This window comes from Pelobates fuscus, chromosome 6, assembly GCF_036172605.1.
Source record: "Pelobates fuscus isolate aPelFus1 chromosome 6, aPelFus1.pri, whole genome shotgun sequence".
NCBI classification, from domain to species: domain Eukaryota; kingdom Metazoa; phylum Chordata; class Amphibia; order Anura; family Pelobatidae; genus Pelobates; species Pelobates fuscus.
The window spans coordinates 153,779,492-153,798,919 of record NC_086322.1 but is presented as its reverse complement, the minus strand read 5'-3'; the positions used below and the strand labels follow the sequence as shown (position 1 = coordinate 153,798,919).

At 40.2% G+C, this 19,428-nt stretch overlaps 1 protein-coding gene across 1 annotated transcript in view; it reads right to left on the bottom strand.

Annotated features, from left to right (window-relative positions):
- The window catches only part of LOC134614521 (UPF0462 protein C4orf33 homolog), a 113,968-nt gene that overhangs the window by 43,059 nt on the left and 51,481 nt on the right, over positions 1 to 19,428 (bottom strand). The window contains exon 5 of the mRNA XM_063458434.1: positions 15,637 to 15,688. Within this exon, the coding sequence (XP_063314504.1) occupies positions 15,637 to 15,688 (52 nt within the window). The remainder of the gene's footprint in view (positions 1 to 15,636; positions 15,689 to 19,428) is intronic.

The following is a 19,428-nucleotide window of genomic DNA, read 5'->3' as shown; positions in this document are numbered from 1 at the left end:
AAACCTATACTATAAGACCTTTTCGCAAGTGCTGGCACCTCACTTAGAAAAACTATATAACCACATCCTACTTACAGGAGTTATACCCCGAGAGATGATAATGGCCCACATATCAACATTGCCCAAACCTGGTAAACCACCGCATAAATGTCAGAACTTGCGCCCAATTTCACTGCTAAACACAGACTTAAAAATGCTGGCAAAAATATACGCAATGCGACTGGGCAACATCTTGCCATCCCTTATTAATGAAGATCAAGTAGGATTTGTCAAAGGGAGGCAAGGCGCCGACGGAACTAGAAAATTAATGAATCTCATCCATAGAATACAACAAACACACGAACCCAGTGTAGCCTTGTCACTAGACGCGGAAAAGGCGTTTGACAGGCTGCACTGGGGATATCTGGAAGCAATTACAATTTTCCAAAACAATTCTTGACGCTAGTCGCAGCATTATACGATAGGCCAACGGCAAAAGTGATCAATGGAGGCTTCGCTTCCAAAGAATTCCACATATCAAACGGGTCTAGGCAAGGTTGCCCACTGTCACCCCTATTGTATATACTAGCCCTGGAACCGCTGGCACAACATATCCGGGAAAACCGTAACATCTCTGGGGTACTTATAGGTAACACAATGCACAAAATCACGCTATTTGCTGATGACGTGATGCTCACTATAACTAATCCCGAAACATCCCTACTCACACTGCAAAAGACTATACAAAGGTTTAGCAGTTGCTCATATTACAAACTTAATGTCACTAAAACCCAAGCCATGTGCTTTAACATTAGCAACACCAGGCTCCAACACCTCAAAGCCAATTTCACATATGACTGGAGACGAGACCATCTTACTTTTCTTGGGATAGCGTTTACACCACACACACATAACCTATACCGAGCCAATTATGAGAAACTTCTTCGGGATATAAACAACCAAATGCTAGGTTGGAAGGGAAAATATGTATCGTGGATGGGCAGAATCGCAGCAGCAAAAATGATGATATTGCCACGTCTACAATACCTCTTTAGGACCTTACAAATCACTATCCCGCAACACTTCTTAAAACGCACCCAAAGCTCTATAAACGCATTCATATGGGGGGGGAAAAAAGCCAGAACGGCGGCAACCATCCTTTATAGACCTTTTAAAAGTGGAGGAATGGGGGTGCCGAACATATCACAATATTATAAGGCGGCCATTATTAGCACACTGGTGCAGATGCACCACCACACACACCCTCTAACAGGGACTCGAATAGAGGCGGAGAACGCTGACGGACTACCACCTCATGTATTAGCCTGGATACCAGCAGCGTTAAGGCCACGATATAAAAACATGTGCCCTACTACGGTAACCACATTGAAAGTGTGGGATAGCCTAGTAAAAAACCAACACGCACAGACTCAAATATTTTCAGCCTTCCAAATCCAAGCTCTACACAAACTAATTCCAGGATTTGAATATAAAATATGGAACACATATGGGATATTTAACCTTTCACAGGTGATGGCCAAAGGTCATATGATTGAATATGACATTTTACGGGATAAATATAAACTCCCTCCAGCTGCCCTGCTATCGTACCTACAAATGAAATCATGGGTATCTAAGTACTACGATCACAAGTACACCCAAGAACACATATTAACTGAAATAGATAACCTATGTCTAGCAAAGAAACCTCCACAACGACTACTGTCTACCCTATATAACTTGCTGGGAACAATTGAAAGCAGGGAAAAGTTTACCTATAGGCAGCTTGGGAAAAGGAAATCAAACAAACACTTCTACCTGAAGAATGGTTGCAAACACAAAAAGCGCATAAAAATCTTACCCTAAACACAGCACACATTGAACTCAGTAGGAAAATACTATACAGATGGTATATGGTACCGTCCAAACTCCATAGAATAGACCGCACAAAATCAGAGATATGCTGGAGATGTGGCTTAGAACCGGGCACTATGACACATATCTGGTGGGGATGTCCCAGTCTGCAAGCCTTTTGGTCTGCAGTATCACGTACAATACAAGACACTACAGGAGTGAAACTACCGCACACACCCACAACATACTTGCTACTTATATGGCCCGAATCGCTACAGAAACAAGCTGCGTACCTTGTTTACCATATCACAATTGCTGCTTTAACTACCATAAGTAGAAATTGGCTAAAAAACACTAGTCCTGGTATACAACAATGTATAGATGAGGTTAACTTAACCAAAACGTTTGAAAAAATAGCGAGAGGGACACGATTATCATACCGATTCTGGGCCCCAGCATGGGACAGGTGGGAGACATGGATCCAACAGTGCAGAAACGCCGGGAACCCGGTGATCTCCTCTCACAATGAAGCTACTCCAACACAAATAGAGTAGTGAGTCCCTCCAGTATCATGTGCCATAATACAACATTTCACATGTTGAGCTTGACTAGGATGAAATGACAGGACCGAATAACTTCCCACCCCCTTCCATCTTACCTTCCCAGTTGTTTGTTTTGACTCTACACACCTTTCCTAACTGTTTACTCCTAATTTCTGGTTCTAACCTGACAACACCAAGTATAGAGAGAAAGATACCCACATACCACAATCTTGTTAATATGGAATCTGATACAAGCATCAATGTCTTACAAAGTTTTGATTCTATGAAAAGGCATGTAAAATGATAATTTTATGTATCCAACATTGTGCACTTAAAATCTGTATATGTGAATTCCCTATCCCTCCCCCTTTTCTTCTGTACCCCCATACGTAACATGATTATACTTATGTTTATTAATGACAAATAAAAACGAATAAAAATTGTCAAATTCAAAAAAAAAAAAGAGTGATGTTGAAGGGCTGTTTATAATAACCTTTGACCTAAGCTTTGCTAGCCAGTCTCCCTCTGTATTACCATGGCTCATATTTCTAAAGGCATCTATTCATTTACTATGCATATATAACTCCTTTGTATAGCTTGCCGCCAAATATAACGTATGACTTTAATCATAGATTTCAAATGATGCTAACTCACACCCCTTTTTCTAAGATAGCCACTTATTTTAAAGTAAGGCAATCTTATGTATACTCCCCTCTGTAACTGAATTTTAAACCCATAAAACTAATTGTAGTTTAGAATTCGTGGCCAATACCTTTAACATCAAAAATGGATAACACCTAGAACATTGCTCTCTGTATTGGACAAAGACTGTTAAAGACATTTGTTATTACCAGATGGATGATAATTGTTATGTTTGAATAAACATAAGTTAAACTGCAAGATACTTGATTCGATTGTTAAGAAAACTGATATGTGACAAACAAAGATTTCACGGAATGCCAATTTCCTACAACCAGGTGTGTTAATATTAGCCAATGGAGAAACCTTGCGTAAACACCTCTCCTGGCAACTCTGACCCCACGAGAGTATCTCCCCTAATTCCCAATCGATAATAGGGTTATGTCTCTTCAACCATGGATACCCCAGAACTATGGGAACAGAAGGGGACGAAATGAGCATAAGAGATAAATTCTCCACATGTAGGATACCAACATTTAAGTTAATGGGTATGGTCTCACGAAAGATAACAGGGCCCCGGCTGGAGAAGAGGATCTCCTAATGAATCCTTTGTCTAGATTCTCCTGTATGTATTCCTCTAAGACCAAGTTCTCCTTAGTGGATAGAGGATATACATTACCCCTCGGAGGCATAGTACCAGGTAGGAGTCTAATCTTACAGTCAAAGGACCTGTGTGGGGGTAAAGTATCAGCCCTCCTTTTATCAAAGACTGCCTTTAAATCCAGGTACTGAGATGGTATCCGTAAATCTGTGGGCTGGTTAGAGTTACTAGGTGTGTCTACTACGCAAACCGGTGAGATTTTCTGTACACAACCTTTCTGGCAACCCTGACCCCAGGAGACTATCTCACCTTGTTCCCAATCAATAATAGGGTTATGCTTTTTAAGCCAGGGGTACCCCAAGACTATAGGAACTGAAGGAGATGAGATAAGCATGAGAGAAATATCCTCCTCGTGTAAAATACCAATGGTCAACTTAACTGGTATAGTCTCACGAGAAATAACAGGATCTGATAATGGTCTACCATCTATGGCCTCAACGGCCAGGGGTGTCTCCCTTAGCTGAGATGGGATAGAGTGGTTCTTGACAAAGGCCTGGTCAATAAAGCTTTCAGCTGCTCCGGAATCTATTAATGCCATAGCATTAAGTACTCCCTTTTCCCAAGTTAAAGAAACAGGTAACAGTAGCCTATGATCCTTGTAATCATATGTAGAGGACAAAATAGAAACACCCAAGGCCTGTCCTCTTGAGAAACTTAGGTGCGAGCGTTTCCCGGACGGTTAGGGCAATTTAGGCGTAGGTGACCTCCTACTCCACAATACATACACAGACCCTCCCTTCTCCTATATTGTCTTTCATTTTCTGAGAGACGAGTGTTACCAATCTGCATAGGTTCTGGGAGAGCTAGAGTAGTAGATTCAGAATTCTGAAATGCGGGGGCTAGTCTTAAGGAAGGTCTATAACTTCTATCACGAGTGTTCTGCCTCTGTCTCATGCGTTCATCTATTCTTCCAAATTTTCAGGAAGCTCTCTTGTGGCAACCTCGTCTAAGATCACATCTGATAATCCGTTCAGAAATACGTCCATACAGGCTTGTTCATTCCACTTGACCTCTGCCGCCAAGGATCTGAACTCTAACGCATAATCCACAAGGGTTAGGCTATGCTGTCTAAGACGTAATAGTAATCTAGCTGCACTGGCCTTTCTTCCTGGAGGATCAAAAGTCCTCCTAAAAGTAGTAACAAATGCATTATAATTATAGACTACTGGATTATCATTTTCCCACAGAGGGTTAGCCCATCTAAGAGCTTTGTCAATGAGGAGCGAGATTATGAATCCAACCTTCGCCCTATCTGTAGGGTAGGCGCGGGGTTGTAATTCAAAATGAATCCCTATCTGGTTTAGGAAACCTTGACAGGTATCCGGAGAACCGCCATACCGTAAAGGGGAAGTAACACGGGAAGAGGCTCCCACTGTGGCTACCTCTAGGCCTGTGTTAGCAAGAGAGATGGGTGGTGTACGCATCTCCTCTGCTTGATTACTCGGATGGGATAGCAATGCTTGCAACGCTAGAGCCATTTGGTCCATTCTATGGTCCATGGCTTCAAACCTCGAGTCAGGAGAACCAATCTGAGCGTTTGTACCTGCAGGATCCAAGGCCCTGTCGTAATGTCAGGATCGGGACAGGGATCCAACACGCAGAATACAAACAGGATATAGGTACGTATACCGGACCTTAGAATGGCCGGACTAACGTAAGGAGAAAGCAAAGAATGATCAGAGACAAGCCGAGGTCGAGGGAACGAGAGAACAGGTAAGCGAGAGACGAGCCGAGGTCAAAGGACACGAGAGATAAACAGGAACGAAAGTACAAGCCGAGTCAAAACCAAATAGACAATAGTAATAAGAGCACTGAGGGACCAGACAAGCTAGAACCATGACAGGGCAATGAACCATTACACACATCCCTCTTTTATACCTTGGTTCTTTAATTGATGACTCCGCCCTTGCCGAGCCCTGATTCATTGTTCAGAACTAGATTGACAGGTCGGGATGTGATTGCCGTCATGACGTCGGCTCCTGAGCGCCGTGTCATAAAAGGAAGCGGGGCTATCGCGGCCGGCGTGTGAACGGCTATAAGAGCTGTGAGGATTGGGTGAATCAGCCCCCCTGAGAGGACGGTCGTTGGGAAGTCTAACCTCCTCCGAGGTAGAGACTTCAGGTACCCTGACAATAACCTGTGATATGCAATAACATTTTGGAGATGTTTACTGTGAGCAATATGAGTCTGTGTCTGTATCATGGTGGCTTCTTCCCATCGCTGCAAAGAGACTGGTAAATTACATAGAAGTTTATGGCAAAGAAGTGTTTAATTAAAGAGGTCTTCATTTTATTCTTACACCTTGCTACTGTTTTTTTTATTTTTAACATTAAAGTACTTTTTTTATTGGACCTGTTTTTGCTGCTAATAGATCCTTGGGCTTCATCCTCGGTGGGTATAAAACCACCTGAGCGTATGGATTGAGCAAACCATACTTTGCTATTAAGCATGTGAGTAGGTTTTTATCTTTATATTCTGTTTTACACTTCATATTACGGTGTACTCTACTGTGGTCTTATTTGTTTATCTCTATATATACCCACAGAGTAAGACTGTCTACACCTATATCCTTGAGTGGGGATCATACCACTTCACGTGCTGTTCTTGGAGCCATATCTACGGCTCCATCACATGTGACTGTGCATTTTATATTTGTACCTACCCCTGCTCCTTAGCTCAATATACTACACCATATACATTTTTTTTTAATTTATATGAGGATACCTCCTATAACCAGGACAATACAAAAAAACAACTCTGCTCTTCATCCTTAGGCGGGAATCATTCTGCCAGGCGCATACGTTGCAGCTGCATTGAAGCTCCAAAAAAGTGTTCGTACACTGTTTTTTATTATTATTTATACCATTTACGGTTTTTACATACTGCACTATTGATTTTTGCTGTTGTTCTTCTTGTCATTACACATACCTTATTAAGGACTATTCAGGAGCTACACCTACTTCCTGTTTTATGTAAGTAGTTCAGCCCATAATCTCCATTTTTATCAACATGACCTGAACTGCAGTTGCTCCTCAGCCTTTGCTAAAATATGTTGGGTAACAGTATTCCTTAAAGGTACACTCCAAGCACTACTTACAACCTACATACCCAGCCAAAGCCGAGGGACAAGGAAAGCTCCACTAGAAAATTAGTTTGCCCTAGTACCGGCGTGGCGCTAAAGTACACCTAACAGCATAACCACTAGAGTGGGCTGTAGTGGTTACAATGCTTGGAATAACATGTTTATATAACACTAAGAAAGGAAGTAGTATGATGCAGGACGTGTAGGTTTTGTCTCATACTAGGCTGTTCATTTGTAGTTGTGCCCCAGACTAAAGTAGTTATTCTTCCCTTACCCCACTTACCTTCCATATTGTAAACACTTATAATTTTCAGAAAACAGGCTAATCAATTATTATTTAATGAGCCATACACTGCCCTGCCAGGTGATGGCATGCACACAATTCAATTGATTCACTAGCAACTATAATTTTTATTTTCCAAAATATATTTTCTAAACAAAATGTGGCAGAACTTGTATTTTCCTTAATTTGTGTTGTTTTTCCCCCATGTGTATGTATTTGTCTGCATTTTTCCCTTTATTACTAATGCAGTTCACTAGTTGTGCACAGCAAAGCTAAATAACACTGATTAGTGATTTAACCTTTTCTCTGTCAGAGGATATATATAGCTGTGATTATGTGAAATAGAAAACAAACCTGCAAGAGTCACATAAAATGACATTGATTACTTTAGGATGGGTCGTCTGCTTTCCTTCCTCAAGCCATAATATCAACGAGACACTTGGGATGAATTCTGTGCCTCTGATAGGGAAATCTAATTCCTCTGATCTAATCCTTTAACACTGCAATCAATCCTCAAGCATAGTGGCCCTTGTGTCTTGAAGGATGAAGACAGCTTCAAATGAAAGTTTATTCATATTTTAATATCAAAGAAGACTCCCGTGATGGCTGCAATATGTCACTAAACTTTCAATGTAAACCTCATCATTGCATAAAATATTTGACATAAAAAATAGATGCTAAGAGGACAAGCTACCAGGGAGTGGAATGTGTGAGGATATATGTTGTTCATTTTGTAATTCACTTTCTGCTTTTAAGGGTAGACATTACTAATTCATGCATAAATATGCAGATAAAATAGGTAATGTTTCTATTAGTTAGTGATGTCTAGACACGAGAATCTAAGAGTTGCATCATAAGGCTTAGAAATAAATGTGATTTAAAAAAAATTGATTTTGATTGATTACTATGTTTACAACAATGTATCTGCCTTTGACATCCCTGCAGGGCTATGAATGACCTTCAAATGTCCTTCTTAAAAAATGTTTTTAAATAAAACAACAAAAAAATAAACAAACTAAATAGCTTGTCCTATTTGACAACAGTTATTAAAAAGGCCGATAGCTTAGTTACTGCACCAGTTGTAGAATCTGTTAACTAATGCAGGATCAATTCATCCATATATGCTTGTAAGATATTACGTGTACCAGTGTTTTGGACACCAATATATCTATACCCAAAGCATGATAATCTTATAATGATAATACATTCAATAATAAAAGACTTCACTCTTTAAGTCTGAAATCTATTTGGATTTGTAACCGTAATACTTGGTCTACTTTGGAAACAAATTAGCAATATGATTTTTTTTTTTTTCAAAATTAAGATTTTTATTTATTTTTTTATTTGAATATGTACTGGTAATTTTTTTTTCTTCCATTATACACTCACCCTCATATCGTGACAAGGTTTGTAAAGGTTGCTTGGAGATCCCATAGGTGAAAATGCATTTATTTAATTGTGGCAAGTTTTTAATTTATTTCCGGCATTTATTTATTTTTTGCGAATCAGGGCTTTTTTAATTTTCATCAGTTGCTTTTGCAATGATAGATTTTTGTTTGCCCCTTTTTTAGGGCTGAAGAAAATAAGAATTGGAAGATAGATGATTTCTAAAAGAAAGTATCATTTATTTTTAACAGGCATTATATTTAATAGCCAATACTTCACTAATATTAGACTGAGGGGAGTTAGGCAGGCACATTGTTTTTGTTTTTTTATGGGGGAGTGGACAATAACATGTCCACGCATCTTGTTTAATTAATTAGAGCAGCCGCCAAAGGGACTGTGGGTGTCCTGATCCCTAAATATTTTATATATATTTGTACCCCCACCTTCCACCTATGAGTGGAGGGCTGGAGGACACTAGGTCTTCCTCCTTGAATATTATAATCCCCGATTTTTAAATGTGTGCCCCCACCTTCCACCTATGAGTAGGAGATCGGGGGGGGGGGGGGAGTAGTTAGGTCCTCCTCCCTAAATAGTATAATAGCCTACACATGCTGAAGCAAGGAAGAATACAGAAGGAAGAGGATAGGAAGGAAACCATGACCCAATATGCAAGATCCCAGCCACAAGATAGAACCTAGGGAAAAAGCATGACATTCCACTAGTCTCTTCTCAACAAGCATAAAAATCATTAAGGATTGGCATCTAAGGGCGACCAAGCATAGCCTCTGAAGATTTAATCTCTTCCACTCTGGAAAGGCAAAGTTGACTAGATGGTGTCTCTGATGATTTCCAAAAAAAGGAATGAGAGGGGGTAGCATTTCGAAAAAAAAATCAATTATGCATTTTTTATATCTGGATATGGAAAAGTGATTACCATGCAGGAGGACATTCTAGGGTCTGAAATGTGATAGTATATCTAACATTAGAGTGCTCATTTAATGAATGTGTCCATACATTAAGTGTGTAAATATAAAAACTAAAAACACCTAGGGATCTTACAAACCATTTCCAAATTCACTTTCAAAATCTAGATAAAATATTTTATAAATATGGTATATTTTAAATTCAGTCATTAAACTACACCATGGGCAGGCAGCCTTCAGCACTACATCTCCCATAATGCTTTTACAGCCATAATGCCAGCAAATCTTTAAGGGAAATATAATCCAAAACACCTGGTGTGCCAAAGGTTTCCTACCCCTGAACTGCACTAATGTTTTCATGACTGATTGATTACCTATAAACTAAATGCACTGCTCCAGAACCATGGACAGCTCACTGTCTGACAAGGAGCGATCGTCTGTTAGTAAGTTGATATAGACTACCACTTTAAAACTTCACAGACATTTAACTTTTTATTGATTATTGAGACTCTTGTGCACATCCCAAGTACATGCACCTACTACTCTTAGGTTAAATCAACAGTGTAACACAGGAACCTAAAACAAATGCTACAAACCTTCTGAATTCAATTGTAAAGGAACCCTTCAAACACCATAACCACTACAACTCTGCTCTAGTGGTTATGCTGCCACACGTGCCTTGGAGCCTGAAGAAAAATCCAGATGTCTTAACTGAGCTAAAGCTAAAGGGACACAAGTCCCCATTAACTGGCTGAGAGAGCTCAGCTGACACTCCCAGTCAAAGAGAGTGTCCCTGCATGTCCCTGCTTAGCTTAGTAGGCATCCATTCTAAAAGGTTTTGACGGATTACTCCAGGAGGGCACTAGGGCACATAGTGTTTATTGTGCATAGAGTGTTCCTTTAAGTCATTTGTCAGATGCTCAGAAGTAATGCTATCAACATAAAGTGTTTTTGAAATTATTATTATTTTCAGGCAAACAGATGCCAACCCGATTTCTAACTGTGATTGCTTGACTGCATGCAACTTGCTGGATTCCTTTCCCTAGCAGCACTAAACAATCACAGCTAAACTAATGCTTAGCATTGGATGTTTGTCAGCATCTGCAGTGCATATTGATCAGATATTTGCCCTAAACCTTCTGTCTAATCAAAAAATGAAGTATTAATATTCTTCTAGGCAAAGGGAAATATTATTGCCATATATTAAAGGAATACTTTAGTTTGAGACAAGCTCCATTACATATCCTATAATATCTTATGCGGAATAAATTACTCCATTATTCAAAAGACGATGTGGCCCGGGGGGAAGGGGAGGTTCAGATGATCAAAATAGGTCCTTGGCTCTATGTAAGAAAAATCTATATGACGTGCTTTGATTCCATATTCAGGTGGCTTTATGATTAATTTGATTGAAGAAAATCTGTGAAACCAATTTACAAGGGATTTGAAGATTTTCTGGCATTATTCTAACAAATGGTTCACTATTAAGAAGATATATGTTGCCAGCACTAGCATAAATGATCAAAGAAATTTACCATTCTCAATTACAGCAGCACAAAAAAAAAATGAGAATAAAGTACTGATTTGCAATAAGCTAACTGCCAGTAGAACACAAACGACAGAAAGTGATAATGAAAATTACTCTGAATAATGTTATCAATGCAATTAAGATTGTGACCTTGAAAAATTTCACATCAATGATATCACCATCCCTGTTGGTTTTACAATTCACAGTGTGTTTTCCTAACAGATATCAGTCCATTTACGAATGTCCTTCTTCCATTCAAACTCCTGTGTATATCCTTGAATGGATGTATGTTTACCCTGACAATGGAATATAAGTAGCAGATTCAAGGCTGCAGCCAAAAGGAAAAAAATTCCAGATAACAGAATGTAATGTTACTTAACGCTAACCACAAACAGACATTAGCACTGTCACAACATACTGTCATCTGCCAGTTTATTTCACAACAGACAACAATGCAATAGAACATCTAACAAAGATCAAAAATGCTGCACTAATGTATAGCGTACAGTCATCTAAAACCCAACAAAAACATATCGATAAGTAAGCACATAATGTCCAAGTCTGATCAAGCTCAATACATATAAATATACAGATAGAGTAGTACAGATTTACTTAAAATGCTGCTCTCGGCAAACCTCCTGGAGGTTCCCATGAGGTCTGCTAAGTAAGTTTGTTCCCACCATTGACCCCAATGCATTTGGTTTTTCCTTTGGAGTCAGTAGTGGAAACTAACTCAGCAAATCATGAGCAGGGCCGGACTAGCCCACCGGGATACCGGGAAATTTCCCGGTGGGCCGTCGGCACCTGGGGCCGGGGAGACATGTGGATGTCCTGCGGCCACATGGAGAGCTTGGATGGCCGCAGGGGAAGCTCTCCTTGCGGCCGCAGGGGAAGCTCTTCTTGCGGCCGCAGGGGAAGCTCTTCTGGCGGCCGCTGGGGGAGCAGGCTGTTCTGTCTCTGCTCCCCCTCCCTCGCGTGCTAGAAAGAGACCGGCGCCGGAGTATGACGTCATATTCCGGCCCCGGTCTCATTAAGCTGCACGCGAGGGAGGGGGAGCAGTGACAGAACAGCCTGCTCCCCCAGCGGCCGCCAGAAGAGCTTCCCCTGCGGCCGCAAGAAGAGCTTCAGGAAGGCTGGCTGGGCTGGAAGGTGAGCACAGGAGGGGAGGGGGTGGGGTGGGGGGGGAGTAACAAAGGTCACAGGAAGGGGAGGGTGGGGGGTAACAAAGGTCACAGGAAGGGGAGGCTGGGGGGTAACAAAGAGCACAGGAGGGGAGGGGGCTAAGAGGTCACAGGAAGGGGAGGGGGGGTAACAAAGGGCACAGGAGGGGAGGGGGCTAAGAGGTCACAGGAAGGGGAGGGGGGGTAACAAATGGCACAGGAGGGGAGGGGGCTAAGCGGTCACAGGAAGGGGGGGTAACAAAGGGCACAGGAGGGGAGAGGGCTAAGAGGTCACAGGAAGGGGAGGGGGGTAACAAAGTGCACAGGAGGGGAGGGGGCTAAGAGGTCACAGGAAGGGGAGAGGGGCCAAAATATGAGCACAAAAGGGGCTGAAGAGGGTACAAGTCGGAAGGGGGACTAAAGAGGGCACGGGATGGGGCTAAAGAGGGCACAGGAAGGGAGGTGGCTAAAGAGGGCACGGGAGGGGGCTAAAGAGGGCACAGGAAGGGAGGGTGCTACATAAGGGCACAGGAGGGGAAGGGGCTAAAAAGCACACAGGAGGACAGGGGGCAAAAGAGGGCACAGAAGGGGAGGGGCACCTATCAGTCTGCCCACCCACCCACACAGGTAGCAACAAGTATGTATGTCAGTGGGTGTGTGTGTCTGTGTCACGCTGTGTGTGTTTCTGTGTCATGGTGTGTGTGTGTGTGTGTGTGTCATGCTGTGTGTGTGTGTCTGTCTGTGTCATGGTGTGTGTGTGTGTCTGTGTCGTGTGTGTGTCTCTGTGTCACTGTGTGTCTGTATCATGGTGTGTGTGTGTCTGTCTGTGTCATGGTGTGTGTATGTCTGTCATGGTGTGTGTGTGTCAGTCGTAGTGTCTGTGTGTGTTTGTAAAAATAGTGTTTTACTCACTTTTTTTTTTTTTCCAACGTCATGCTGGTCTCTGCCTCTATGACTGAGATCATCAAGCTTGATGATCTCAGCCAATCCGCACTGACACAGGAAGCGCCTCTAGTGACCGTCTGAGTGTCTGTCACTAGAGGTGTCACTAGGAAGCAATGTAAACACTGCCTTTTCTCTGAAAAGTCAGTGTTTACATTCAAAAGCCTGCAGGGACAGGCTATAGACACCAGAACCACTACATTAAACTGTGTGTGTGTGTGCGCCTGCTAGTGAGTTTGCTTGCTTGCATTTGTGTGTGTGTCTGCTAGTGAGTGAGCTTGTGTTTTTATGTCAATGAGCTTATGTATATTAGTGAAATTGTTTGTCTATGAGGCTGTGTATCAATGAGCTTGTGTGTGTCAGTGAGATTGTCTGTGTCTGCATGTGAGTATGCTTACTGTATAATTAAATGTTTTACTCTGAAAGGACCAATATATTATATTAGAAAAAGCAATATATATATATATATATATATATATATATATATATATAGATATATAGATATATACACACACATATATATGTATATATATATATATATAATTACTCAATCATCTGGGGTGGCAAGACATAGCCTTACATATTACATGCGACAATATATGGCGCAATGACTTATGGGGCTGGCATAGATTTTTTTTCCCAGGGCTGCTTTGTATCCCCAGTCCGGCCCTGATCATGAATGAAGGCCCTCGAGAATAGCTGACAGCTAAGTCACTTGTAAAAAAAAAAATGTAGTTCCTCAGCAGTTGTAGATTAGCAGACTGCCAAAGTCAGAATAACCTTGAATAGGGGTACCCCTTAAATACAAATTACACACACACAAAAAAAAAAGTAAAAGAATGATGTGTTGCCGGCCTTTACTGTAGTCAGGTCCAGTCAAAAAATATACCAATTGTGGTAAGAGAAAAATAGGGCCATCTGTGAAAGGTGAATAATGTAAATAGTCTAAGGTCAAGGTTTTATAGTGTAGGATAATTATAAATAAGCCAGGGTTGGTAAGAATAGAAAGCAGAGAGGAAACAAAACCCAACTAAGTTCAGGACATTAAAAGAAAAAGAATCAAAAAAGTTAAAGTGGACTTGTAGTTTGCTTAAATCCACCCAAATATTTTGAAAGCATCATATCACAAAGATAAATGTGATGGTGGGTGTTACTCTTCATGTCCACCCGCTCCCCTATTTTATGTCCATGTCCCCAAGAAGAACAGTCTCCTGTGTGACGCTGACACACTGGCTTTGCTGCCAGCATCTGAATGGGTTGATGTCAGTCACTCCATTCCTGTTATCCTTAGTCAGCGCTAGTAACGTCAACTAGGGAGTTTCCATAGCAACTGCAGCACTGCTCTGTGGTTGCTAAGCTTGGTCGAAGAGAAGGACTTCCTATAAGCGGTCTTTACTGCTGCTGTCCTTTGTCAGTCAAAACCGTCAGTGTAGCGTTTATGCCAAACATTTGACTGACATAGGTGAAAGACCTATTTTTAAAAAGGTTTTTCTCCCAAATGTATACATTTGTTGGCAAAACTGCTAGCACAACATTATTATTATTATTTTATTTATATAGCTCCAGCAAAATTCCGTAGCTCTGTACAATGGGCGTAGCGCAGTACAATATGTAAATTAATACATTTTCAATTAGCATAGTTTATAGGGCAGGCAAGGGGGGGTTACAGGTACCCTTTCAGCTAGGCTCTGGATCAGAAGATCAACAGAAAAGCTAAAACAAGCAAAATCATATATAAAACTGTTTTTAAAGGTGATCACTAGCTGTTTCTTGTTTACAAAAAAAAAAACAAGAATCACATTTATGTCTGCCACTTTGCCCCACACAGTGTCGTAGTTGTGCCAGTTTAATGACGTGCTGGTCCATATGGAAATCTTAATGAACTCCTCAATTGAACATGAATACATATTTGATGCAAAAAGATACCTAGTGCTTAAAATTGCAACTAAAATTGTAAAGCATTTATAAATAACTTGTTTTAATCAAAACCGAAAACCTTAGCATTTTATACATGAAATCTGATTATTCTATTTGTATGCAGAAACTAGTTTAAAGACAGAAAAAAAACAAAAAAAATAATAAGAGCAAGAGGAGCAGCACACAACCTATTAAATGTCATTTTAATAAAGCAACCTAATTCTACTAGAACACTATTAATTCAAAAAAGAATCAATCAATTAGCACCCCACAATGTGCTTCCGCCATCTCTGAAAACAGCAGAATTAATACGCATAATACCCATTTTCTATCTTACTAAATATTGATTGTATCATGAATTGCACATTATGTCTTACAGTGTACCAATACGTGAGACCTGAATTTATCTGCAGGCTGGTTTTTGCCCATGGTTAGATGTTTAAAAGGAATGGTTTATCACTTCTAACTAGCTAATGTATTGCAATGCTCGTGTCCCTTTGAATCACCTCTCTCTTAGTAACTCTTACCCAGAAATGGCATAATCCAGTTATAGAAACAGGTAATTTGTGAGCGAGTAAAAATCATTCTTCCCTATGACATTAATAGTGTGATAATGCCAGGTTGAGGTGTCAGTTCATCTCCACTTGTTTGTATAATAAACATGATTCCTTTTGAGGTGTTTTTTTAAAAAAAAAATAAATCTGTGATCATTGCAAGCAGTTTTGTGTTTCAGTACTCACTTTAAAGGCATTTCCAACTCCACAGAGTAACAACACCAGATGCTGCCCATGCCTAGAATGAAGGGAAAGGTACAAGTGTGATTTTCCAAACAGATTGAAATACGTTTGTAGATGCTATAAAAATAGATCAACTTGCAAGAATGCTGATACCTTATTATAACACAAAAGGATTACAGAGCGATTGAACTTGCCGTGATTATAGAAAAGTTCCCATTTAAATATTCCTCTGGTACCGTCACACATAATCAGCGAGGTGAGGAGGAGGTTAGAGAGTCCATAAATAAAAAAAAAATAATAAAAAAAATACTGAGCACTGTTTATTGTATTAATACTAATTGTTCAGCTGACCAGAGGTCTCATAAAATTAGGATTCTTTTAGAAAAAATTGCACTACAAGATAGCAATGATTACAATGCAGCCTCCAGAGTAAATTTTCCAAAAACAATGACAAATCTATATATCTCATCAATGTGCACAAGTCCATTACAAAGCACAATAAAGACTTCATAATTTTAAACTCTGAACCTATGCATGCAATTTGTAGTTATGGTGGCCCCAAAAAGAATACCCAAGCTCAGACCACTTGTTGAAGTATGCATTGGCTCATGCACAGCCACAGCACATCACTTTCTGGACAGATAGAGATCTCATCAAGTTCTATGTGCACCAAACCCCACACACAACTAAAGTGATATGAGCAGGGCAGAATTCCAGCTGATTGACAGCTGATTGACAGCTGATTGACAGCTTGGGGCACTGTCTTATAGCTCCATTTATTCTAACAAATAACTGCAATTATACGCTGACTGTATCACAGATTTTGCTAAATGCAATGTTGTTGCCATGCTTACAGTGATCATTTAACTAGTATATTATATAAGATGGTGAAAGCAAGTCATAATTTAACATTTTACACAAAATATTGGCAGCTAAACCTTTAGAAGTGAGTGAGAATAATTTATAAATTAATGAAAACATATGAAAAAATTAAATTCCCTCCTCAAAATACCCTGGTTGTCATTGTCAAAAACATGATAAGCATTAAGGGATTATTCCAAGTACCATAACCACTGCAGCACACTGTAGTGAAATGCTGCACATACAGAGATATTCAGGTAAGTTGCAAGAGGTGTTAACTCCACCACCGGCATTGTTAGTAGTTTGTCATTAGCTGGACTGACTAATTTCAATTCTGTGTATATCCCTTTCTCTCACCTCGTCCTCCAATCTCTCCCAACCATCTCTACCACCACTTCCAGCCATCCCTCCCTTTTTCCCATACTTGTATCACTTCAACACATATCGCCCTTTTCCCCCATCCTTGGATGACTCCAACCATCCCTCCCTCCTCACCCTATCACTCCAACTCATCCCTTCTTGTCTGTAACCTCCATTGACTCCCAACCAACCCTTCCATACCCCTCCTACCACTTCTGCGCATCCCTTCTTTCCTCATATTGCTCACTGCCTTCCCAGCATCCCCTCTCACAACACACTCATCTGCAGCATAGCTCTCACAGCTACAATACACTTTACACACTACCACACACATCACTCATAGCTACCCAAACATGTCACTTACATATACTCACACAGCCTCACAGATTACTCATAAAAACGCACACATGGTCTCATACATCACATGCAGACAAATCCAACACTTACAACTACCCACACTTACACAAAACACAGTCACTACTCACACACAGTCTTTTAATAAATAGTCACCATAAATAATATTAGAAAAATAGCATATGGAAAAATTGTCTAGGTGCTGGTACCCCTTCTATTTCACATGTTTAGAAATTATCCTGAAAAAAGCCTTGAAAGTTGTGTTTTGGTGTTTGCAGATGACACAAAACTCTGTAAAGTAATACAATGTGAGCAGAGGGATTTGGATAGACTGGGGGTCTGGGCACTCAAATGGCAGATTAAATTTAATGTAGAAAAATGCAAAGTAATGCACTTCGGCATAAAGAATGAACAAGCAACGTATACCCCTAATGGAAGTGAATTAGGGATAACAACACAAGAAAAAGACTTGGGGATTATTATAGAGAACAAACTAGGCAACCATGTGCAATGTCAATCAGCAGTGGCTAAGGCTAGTAATGTATTGTCATGCATAAAAAACACCATTAATTACTAATTTTCCTCTTTATAAATTGATGGTAAGACCACAGCTTGAATATGCTGTGGATTTTGGGCACCTGTTCCAAAAAAAGGATATTATGGCACTGAAAAGAATGCAGAGGCTGGCTACAAGATTAATAAAATGAATGGAACATTTTTAGTCATGAAGACAGGTTAAAGGGACACTATAGACACCAGAACAACTACAGCTTATTGCATTTGAATCATTACATTCAGGCTTTTTGCTGTAAACACTGCTTGATTCAGAGAAAATGCAGTGTCTACATTACAGCCCAGTGATAACTTCACTGGTCACTCCTTGGATGTCTGTTAGAGATCCTTCCTGGGTCATGGCTGCCTAAAATGCATCCAAACATTCAGTGTCTCATCCCTCTGCATGCAGACACTGAACTTTCCTCATAGAGATTTATTGATTCAATTCATCTCTATAAAGAGATGCTGATAGGCCAGGGCTGTGTCCTATGGGGAAGCATTGTGATTGGATCAGGCTACCACTTCTGACGATGTCCGCAGGCAGTGGGCAGGTCTAAAGGAAACAGGGACAAAGCAAGCAGCTTCAGGCTTGAATACAAGTAAGATTTTACTATATTTAGGGAGGCATGAGGGGACCAGGTTGGCTACATGGTGGTTTTAACCATATAGGGTCAGGAATACATGTTTAACAAATTTAAACCTCTTTAGTTTAGATACACTTTGCCTCAGAGGACATATGATAACATTATCCAAACATCCGGGGTGAATAAAAACCATTGTGTGTAAATCTATTCACAAACAAGTCTATACATAGGACACAAGGTAATGCGTTTAGACTGGAAGAAAGAAGATTTAGTCTAAATCAAAGGAAAGACTTTCCTTACCGTAAGAATAATAAGGATGTGAAATTCCCTACCTGAAGAAGTTGTTTTATCAGAGTCTGTACAGATGTTTAAACAGCAACTAGATGTATACTTGCAAAAACATAATATTCAAGAATATAATTTTTAAACTGTAGGCTGATAGCTTCTTGATCCATAGATAAATCTGACTTCCATTCTGGGGTCAAGAAGGATTTTTCTTCCTTAGTTTGTTGCAAAATTGGAAGTGCTTTAAACAGTTTGTTTGTTTGTTTGTTTTTTGTCTTCTTTTGGATCAACAGCAAAAAACAGATTTGAGGAAGGCTGAGCTTGATGGATGCATGTCTCTTTTCAGCCCGTGTAACTATGTAACTATGAATTCAAAGCAAATTTCCAATTTAAGGACATATTCACTGGACTGGCAGAATATTTGGCTATTTTGGCATTGCATTAGACATTCGCATTGAATTTCCAACATATTTAGTAAATTACCCTGACAGAGGAACATAAATGTAGAGAAACACATGTAAATTGCCCTGCACATCTTCCTCTCTTGCCACCTATACCGGTCCTTTTAAAAAAATAACTTTGACGGAGGACAGGAGTAGCCTATTTCAGAGTGAAAAGTTCAAACATATCCAGTTCTCCCAGAAAGAGATAAAACTGTTAGTGGTGAGAACCCTGAAAGGAGGGAGGATCTTTACACTTCCTTTGATGCATATGACTATACTGTATTTGTATTTTTGGTGCTAACTGGTCAGTGACAGATTGCCAAACACATTTAGCTAATGCTCCAGAGAGCATA